The following is a 9394-nucleotide window of genomic DNA, read 5'->3' on the forward strand; positions in this document are numbered from 1 at the left end:
CCCCTATTTCCGGCAACCTCCATCCCTCGGATCTAGCCCCTCTTTTCGACAATCTCCCTCCCGGGCATGGTCTCCAAAGGCTCCTAAAACCTCCGACGAACTCTCCTTAGGGGAGGTCGCCGGTAATGGGGGCTTTGATCCCCCACCTCTCCCTCTCTTTCTCTACTGGTTCTTTCTCTATTGCTCTCCTCTCTTACTTAGAAAACAATGTGACGAAGATTTGAACGAAGATCTCCAGTATTGGTCGGCATCTCAGAAATAGTGCCTCAAGGTAAGCGGGTCCAATAGAGCGATGTTGTTCGTAACCTTTGTGCATATAACAAGAGGGCCGATATTCATGAGGCCAACAGGCAACAACAACCTTTGGAGGCAAGCAAATGAGCTCCTCTCGACAAATCGGAGAAATGTTGACCGAGAAGGTATACTTGTGAAAAAAGGACACTGTATTGGCTGAATCCTCACTTACTGTGTTAGGTGAAATCCATTAGAATAAATAGCGTTGTACAGAATTCTAAGTATGTAAACTAGTTCTAAGTATGGAAGCTATCTATACATGACGAAAATATATGATCTGTACATGGTAAACCATAATGACAAATATTCATGCTAATCTTCTCTATTACTCCCCTGCAAGCCGAACGGGGATTTCGCCACGTGAAGCTTGGAGCGGATGTCGGCAAAGCGAGAAGAAGATAAGTCTTTGGTGAGTGCATCAGCTAGCTGATCATCGGAGTTAATGAAGCAAACAGATAGTTGCTTGCGCATGAATCGCTCCCGCACAAAATGATAGTCAATCTCAATGTGCTTGGTCCGAGCATGAAATATGGGATTCGCCATAAGATAAATCGCAAAGATATTGTCACACCAAAGAGTCGGAGGGTGACACTGTGAAACCCCGAGTTCCTGAAGTAGCGACTGGAGCCATAGAATCTCAGCAGTGGCATTGGCGAGACTCTTGTACTCGGATTCAGTACTCGACTGGGCGACTATCCTATGCTTTTTGGAGCTATAAGAGACGGGATTGGAGCCAAGAAAAATAATGAAGCCACCGACAGAGCGACGATCATCAGGGTTACCAGCCCAATCAGCGTCAGAAAAGCCATGAATAGAGGAGATAGGACCAGGACGAATGTGAAGACCGTAGGTAATTGTACCCTTGAGATATCATAGGATACGTTTCACTGCCATGCAGTGAGCAATAGTTGGACAGTGCGTAAATTGACAAACCTGATTTACCGCATAGGCAATGTCAAGTCTGGTCAGCGAGAGATACTGAAGGCTGCCAACCACACTCTTGTAGAGAGAAGGATCCTGAAAAAGGGTCCCCATTATGAAGAGAAAGTCAGGATCCTGAGGAGACCAGAGAGCCGATAAGCTTGCACTCCAGCATAGAAGTGCGAGTTAGGATATCATTAATATACTTGGACTGTGTGAGATAGAGTCCAGTATCATCAATGCGAGCCTCCATCCAAAGAAAGAAGTGAAAATGACCAAGGTCCTTCATGGGAAATTCCTGTTGTAAAGCAGTAATTATGGAATGAAAAGGTGCACCTGGGGTTCCCGTTAGGATGATATCATCAACATAAACGAGAAGATAGACAAGATAATTAGGTCCCCGAAGAATAAACAGCGAGGAATCAGCTTTGGAATATGAAAACCCAAGTCTCTGAAGATAGGTGTTGAGACGCTGGAATCAGGCTCAGGGAGCTTGCTTGAGTCCATACAGAGATCGGCGAAGTCGATAGACATGATTAGGACGAGAAGCATTGATGAAGCCGAGAGGTTAAGACATATAAACCTCCTAAGTGAAATGCCCATAAAGGTATGCATTATTCACGTCCAATTGTCGAATCGACCACTGGGAGGAGACAGCAATAAAGAGAACTGTCTGAATGGTAACTGGCTTGATGACTGGACTAAACGTCTCTGAATAGTCTACTCCTTCTCTCTGATTAAAATCCTTTGCCACCAATTGAGCCTTATAGCGATTGATGGTGCCATCGGCCTTCTATTTAATGCGATAAACCCATTTGCAGCCAACTACATTCTGCGTAGGATATGGTGGGACAAGATCCCAAGTATGATTCTGGAGTAATGCCATATATTCTTCTTCCATTGCTGCCCGCCAAGCAAAGTGTTTATGAGCCTGTGCAAAAGTCTGAGGTTCCTGCAAGGCAGCGGAAATGGAGAAAGCATAAGGATGGCGAGATATGGTAAACCGAGGAGGAGGTAGAGTACCATCTTTAGACCGTGTCATCATCTTGTAAGTATTCTGAGGAGCAGGTGCAACATTGTTACCCACAGTATCCTCAGCCGGAACTCCAGACTCAGTAGACTGGTCATGAATTTCAGGAGCAGGAACATGCAACTTAAGAGGTAGGGTGGCAGGACCACTAGGCTCATGTAATGGCATAGAAACAGATGTAGGAATGGGAATATAAGTGAAAGTGTTACTTGAAGAGGAGGGGATAGATATACCAGTAGCAAGTGCGGGGCCAGAAGAGGACCGACTGGCATCCACCAAGATAGGCCCACCTGTCCTGAAAGGAAATGAACGCTCATCGAAAACAACTTGAGTGGATAGGAAGATGCGACCAGTGAGAGGATTCTAACATCGATATCCTTGATAATGGTAAGGATATCCAAGGAAGACACAGGGCTGAGATCGAGATTCTAACTTATGACGTGTGTAAGGTCGTAAGTAAGGATAACAGAGACACCCAAACACTCGTAAATTAGAGTAATCAGGTGGACTACCATGAAGTACCTCGAAAGGAGATTTGAAACCGAGAGATTTTGTAGGTAACTTGTTAATAAGGTATATTGTTGTTTCGAAGGCAAAATCCCAAAATTTAGGTGGAATGGAAGAGTGAGAAAGTAATGTGAGTCCCATATCAACGATATGACGGTGTTTATTCAGCAGAGCCATTTTGTTGAGGATCATGAGGGCATGAGATACGGTGAAAGATACCGTTGTTCTGCAATTTAGACTGAAAATCTGCAGAGAGAAACTCTTTTGCACCATCTGATTAAAAATACTTGATTCGACGTCCATAAAGATTCTCAATTTGAAGACGAAATGCTCAAAAGACACTAAGTGCATTAGATCGAGATTTAAAAACGTAAAACCAGGAGTATTTACTGTAATCATCAAGGAAGTGAATATAATAATAATGACCAGTATGCGAAATGATTGATGCAGGACCTCAAATATCTGTATGAACAAGCTCAAAAGGAGATGTGCTTATATGAAAAGTTGGTGGAAAAGAGTTATTTATTAATTTTCCTCCCTGACAAGCAGAACAAATATGACCAACATGATCATTATTAAGAGAACAAAAAGTACGTAAAGCACGACGAATTATGGGAAAAGATGAGTGCCCAAGTTGTTGATGCCATAAGACACTAGACCCGGACACGGAGAGATGAGCTTGAGGACGGTCGATGCGCCTGCCTCTCGCGTGGAAACAATAGAGTCCATCTTTAACTGGGCCACGCAGAAGCTCCTGGCGTGTATGACGATCCTTCACAATGAAACAGTCTGGATGAACCTCAAAGAAACAAGTATTATCTTTGGTAAATTTGAAAATGGAAATGAGATTTTTGGAAATAGCAGGAGCATAAAGTATGTGATTCAGATGTAAAGGCCGTGAAGGAAGTTTGATGGTAGAAGAACCAAAGGCTAAAACTGGAAGAGATTTACCAACGCCCACAAAAAGATAATCAGAACTCTGATTATCATCACGAACACTGAGATTAGAAATATCTGAAGTCACATGATGTGTGGCTCCTGAATCCATATACCAGTCTGGATCATAAAGTGCCGGCGAGGATCCATAGGCCAGATGAGCCTGAGCCCCAGAGAACTGACAGAATGGCGTGGTGTGACCAGCTCGATTGCAAATCTGATAGACAACAGAAAAACTGAGCCTGAAATGTTGTATTAAACCGAGTTGCTGATTCGGCCCAAGAGAAAAGGACCCACGGGCGGAGGGAGCAATTGGACTGGGCCGACCACCGAAATAAGGCCCATGAGTGATTGGGCGGACACGCGGGTGGGTCTCACCCGAACTGACATAACCGACCCGCTTAACCTTTCTTCTCCACCCGATCCCTAATTAGGGATTTTTCTCCCGTTTCCGCGATCAGACGAATCCCCGGAAGAGCCCGAGCCTCTTCCCTTTCCATTTCCTTTTCCTCCCTTACTTTACCTTTGTTGCGGCCGTTTTGATTGTTCCGACCATCAACATAGTGAGCTTCAATCGGAGGAGCACTGAGGATCCCGGAGAGAGGAGCGGCAGCAAAGGAAGCCAAGTTTACCATCTAAGCTCCATGGGTGGCTGCATACAAACGCCGATCTTTATGTCCAACGAGCAGCGATTGAAGCTCATCCGTGCTAATGGTGAGCATGCATTTGGATTGAGCAAGCATAATGGGTTCCCATTCGAGACCGAGCCCGATGTGAATCTGACGATTAATCTCAGCCGTGGTCATAGGCTTCCCGATTTGAGCATACCTTAGAGCATGTTCCTTCATCGAATTGATAAATGCAGCCATCAATTTGGAGCCTTTCTTCAAATCACGCCACTATTGATCGAGCAAATCCTCCTGTGCAGCTGTCTAATTAATAAAAGCCCGTTCCAAAGATGTCCATGCCTCATGAGATGTTTTGGTAGTGAGAATAGTCACCCCAATTGCCTCGGTGACTGCTAGCATGTTACAGGTGAGGGCAAAATTGTCTCTTGACTCCCATCTTAGGTAGTCATGATTAGTGATTTGGACACCATCTGCTTCAGCAATTGTCTTGCTCAGGGCGGTGGCCCCACCCTTAACATGATCTAGCAGATCGTATGTAGCCAGCAAAGGTGTCATGACACCTCTCCAGTATAGATAATTTTGGCCATTGAGCTTGATTGGAATTTGGAATAGTGGTTGGTGTCTAAATAATTGGGGGTGAGGATGAAGAGGAAGAAACAAGTGAGGATGGGGTACCAGCCATGGTCACTAATTGGAGAAGAAGAGAAAGAGTAGAGTAAAGCGGAAGCAGATGAGCTAATCGGAGTTATCCGTATTAAAGCTCTAATACCATGAAGAAAGGACAGTGTATTGGATGAATCCTCACTTACTGTATGAGGTGAAATCCATTAGAATAAATAGCGTTGTACAGAGTTCTAAGTATGTAAACTAGTTCTAAGTATGGAAGCTATTTATACATGACTAAAATATATGATCTGTACATGGTAAGCCATAATGACAAATATCCATGCTAATCTTCTCTATTAACTTGAAACTATAGTTATTGCTTTCTAGGTCATGAGAAACGAACTGCTTGTCATGACGGCTCTTGACAAGAGCAACTTTCCCAATAAACTCCACAAACTTCATAGCATGGCTACGATTAGCAAAGAAGAAATCATTGCCATGACCCATCTGCTAGATCTTGATGGCATGAAATGCAGCATCATGCTTTAGGATCAACTGCTCTAAATAGAAGAAAGTTCTTTCTGTGAGAAACATGCTACCGAAGTTGCACGGCTGCAACCCACTAATCAGGACACATGTACTCTTGCTGAACGTACTCGACAACATAAGCCTGCTCCGCAATGAAACCATTCAAAATCTCCTTCTACGTTTTGTTCAAGAAGGAGAAATCGGTGATTTATGGATCCATAGAGTCAAATGTGTTCAGTGTTCTTTGTTGCTTTGGCTACATGGCTCTTGTGATGTGCTAGAGCTAGGAATACAGGAACCCGAAAAGTAGGGGCGTTATGAACACAATGGAGTTCGATATCCAGCTCGAGATCGGGACTACAGGAAGAAGCCTCAAGCGACCTCCTCCCATGTCCAATCCCCCTGTTTTTTCCTCCAAAAAAAAAGGAGCCAAAACGACAATTTTGAATCCAACGTGGGACTTAACGTGCCAAATCAACATATAACAGGTTACATCAGCGTTTTCCGTCAGGAACTAGATGGAAACTTGGACAGAAGGACGAAAATGTCTAAACATTATACACGCCGCGTTCAATTAGCATAATAAATATCTTTCTGAGACATCTTTTCAAAAAGTGCATCTTTCAGGAACCAAATTGTAAATTTTGTCTTTTAAAAACCTTAGATGGTCAGTCAATGTTAACTTATATCCTATCCCATTCATTTTCATAGTCAAAGATTCTAATTTTGGCTCCACAGACACAGTCCGCTCTTTGCTGAAAGAAGAAATCAATCGTACGGACATCCCTGCAGCTTCATTCAGACCCCGGCAAGAAATCTCCAGGAATCAGACCAAATCTTCATCTCTCTCTCCTTTAAAGTTTACAGCTGTCAGGAAGAAGAAAGACAAAAGATACTGCCACATTCTTTTGCTCTCCACTGGTCAGTATAGTACGGTACAGCCATGCTCTGCCATTGTGATATTTGACCCGATAGGATTCAGTCCGGGAACCATACCCCAACAAAGCTTTTCGTCATTCTCCGAGAACTGTATGGGGTTTAGTAGATTCGTAGTATCCCTCTGCGATTGAGAAATGCTCCACGGAGTGATTCGTCCAGCCTTCACCCAGCCAAACTTCCCCATTGTTCTTTTCCAATTCTATGGTCCGCGTTTCACCACTTTCGGAACCCATAGCAGCATAGCACTGTTAAAAGCTCTTGGCGTTTCCTGCCAAGAAAGTTGAAAGTTTTATGTGGTGAAACCTGAACTGTACCATTGGAGAAGAACGATGGAGTTTGGCTCGGAGAGGGATGATGAATTTCCATGGGCATTTCTCCATCGTAGCGGAATTCTCCATATGTTATGGGTGGGAAGGGAGCTCCGTGTTCCATATCCTTATATTTGATCGGACTGGCTACCAGATCAAATATCATGAGATGCTGAAGTTTAACGATGCTAATGAAGATGTTTCGGGTGGAATTGTCGGTGATTTCGAAATGTCTGCGGAAACGGATGCTGACGACTTAGCTTCTTATCAGCTCTGGATAAACCTTTTTTTTTTTTTAATGATGAATAATTTACCCAAAGTAGAGAGGTAAGCTAACTTGTGTGTAGTCTTTGTATTGTAAATTTACCCAAAGCTCTGGATATGAATATCCGATCGGGTAAGTATTGTAAATCAGAGACGGTCTGTGTCTGTCTATTTCTTGTGTATAGTGTTATCAAACATGAGAATGGTCTTCCACTCGAAGATTCCATCCAAAAAATTCTTATCTGCCGATATTGTTGTCTCTTCTTTGTTCATCGTGTTGGATGATTGATGAAGATTTTTGAATCATATTGGCGCCGGTGGGGTTGTCTATGAGTGTGAAGACCTGGGAGCGAGCGAGCATCTTCAGGGAGCAACTTATGATTACCAAGAACAATCCCCGTTACGATGTCATGAGTTTGAAGGAGATTGTTATGTTCTCGAGTTGTGTTCTACCTCTTGGAGAGTATTCTGTTATTTTGTAAAGACACTAGAGTTCAGTTTATAATATTTACCTCGGATCCTGAAGTTTGGTACAATATACATTGAAAGATCTTTGTCTAATGATACAGCCATGACCATTAATTAGTTGTGGTATATGAAGTATTGCGAAAGTTAGTTCAGATATGCCCTCCTCTGTAATGAGGCATTTCAAGTTTTGAGGAGGTCTTGAATTTTTGCAATGGTGCAATTTTGGATCATGAATTTCAAGATTCCAAAATTCGATGACAACTCATGCAATTGAAACTGTTCGGGTAATCGTAGGATATTCGATTTTCTGGTGAATGACTTTACGAATGGGATGTCATAACTTTGTGTGCATGCTCTACAGACTTGAATAAAACAGTACTCATCAAGATCTACATATTTTTGTGTCTCTGTGTCTGTATACGAAATGAAAACGAAGTGTTCGGGGATGTAATTCCAGTATTTCGGCAACAATTTCTTGGCGGGGAGCTGAGTTAAAAACTGTTGTAATTGATGATTTGGTGAGCATTTATCTTTTCGATTTGTTCTTGTTCCGGCTCGCTCTCACCAGAATGTTTTGTAGGAGAGGGATGCAAATACGTTTGGAAGCATTTACTCTCTTTTCTTTCGAGAACGTGGAGCATGCCCCTCCGATCGACCTGAAGTCCACCTCTTTGCACCACCTCGAGCCAGGGAAGTAGAGCCTCCCTCCGTTCCCGGGCTTGATGCCTGTAAGCCACCCCAGGGACCTGCTGCTATCGTGGAAGAAAGATGCTGATGACTGTATCAGAAAAGAGGATGGCGCATGACTATTAGAATTGAAATAATATATCGGAAAATTCACGTCTTACAATTCCCTGTGTCATGGCTGAATTTACCTCGGTGTCGAGGGCTGAGGATGTGAATGAGGAGAAGCTAGCCGAGGGCAACAGCAAGCGGGTCTCTGCAGAGGCAGTTCTAATGCTCTCAACAACTCCGAGTCTTGAATTCATGATCTCAAGTCCGAGTGGCCATCCGATCGACATCTCGTGGGCCTGCAAGACTCATCATCACCTGTCATACCATCACATACTTCAACTTTATAGAATCAAAGTATGAAAGACCCGGTATAACATTATACGATCATAAGCTCAGTCTTACCTCTATGTCCATGGAGCATGAAAATGAAGCAGCTGACTTGGGGTTAGGGAGAGAAGAAGAGATGAAGAACAGAGGCAATGTATAAGCAAGAAGAGGCAATTAGGGACTGGAACTCAGAGGATGTTGTCTTATCTTTTGGAAGGACCAGGGTATTAATACAAGTCTTCATTGGAAGAATATTGGAGAAATTTAATTAATTAATTAAATTAAATTAACAATCAGAGTGGTTGGCCTTGATCTTGTTGTGGGTTTAGCCTTAATTCTAAGTTACAGAATGGGATGAGTGGTTCTGTATCAATTAATTGCTCCATCCTGACAGCCTTTGACAATTACAGTTATTCAGACATGAAAGTACCGTTTAACCGTCGACAAGTAACAATTCAAATGGCTGTAAATTCCAGCAAAGTCCCATGGAACGGATTAATATCATGTATGGACGCCTCTGCTCTATCCATACAATATATAAGATTAAGTCCATGTTTGTTTATTTCACCTAAAAGTACATACCCTACTGGAAAAGGAGTACATAAATTGGAGATTTATCGATTTTTTAGGGAACATGCTAAAAAAGAGATTAAAAATGGAAGCTTTGGGCAATTCAATATCAAAATTTAGAAAAATTCTCAAAAAACTCTAGGGCCGGTTTACTTTTAGAAAAGCCTTCTTTATTTTTTTTTTCACTTTTCTTTCTCCTTTTCAAAATTTATTTCTCTAAAGAAAATTGAGAAATCATATTTACAAACTCAAAATTGAGAATTTTCAGACTTATATTCAATATCTAACAACGATTTGAAACTTTCCAATTAAAGGGAGCAGAATGGATTTAA

General features: G+C 42.5%; 1 protein-coding gene across 2 annotated transcripts; it reads right to left on the bottom strand.

Moving 5' to 3' along the window:
- Window positions 1–7700: 7700 nt before the first annotated feature.
- Window positions 7701–8692, bottom strand: LOC116202995. 2 transcript variants are annotated; one of them, XM_031534628.1, is made up of 3 exons: window positions 8568–8692; window positions 8306–8461; window positions 7701–8208 (listed from the first exon to the last, which is right to left on the bottom strand). In XM_031534628.1, the coding sequence occupies exons 1-3, from the start codon at window positions 8577–8579 to the stop codon at window positions 7957–7959; spliced, it is 420 nt and encodes a 139-aa protein (XP_031390488.1). In that variant the 5' UTR covers window positions 8580–8692; the 3' UTR covers window positions 7701–7956. The 2 variants fall into 2 exon arrangements, with proteins under 2 accessions (XP_031390488.1, XP_031390489.1); XM_031534629.1 differs by having other exon boundaries at window positions 8306–8480; window positions 8568–8680.
- Between the last annotated feature and the right edge of the window lie 702 nt (window positions 8693–9394).

The sequence above is a fragment of the Punica granatum genome, chromosome 4, assembly GCF_007655135.1.
Source record: "Punica granatum isolate Tunisia-2019 chromosome 4, ASM765513v2, whole genome shotgun sequence".
Classification (NCBI taxonomy): Eukaryota; Viridiplantae; Streptophyta; class Magnoliopsida; order Myrtales; family Lythraceae; genus Punica; species Punica granatum.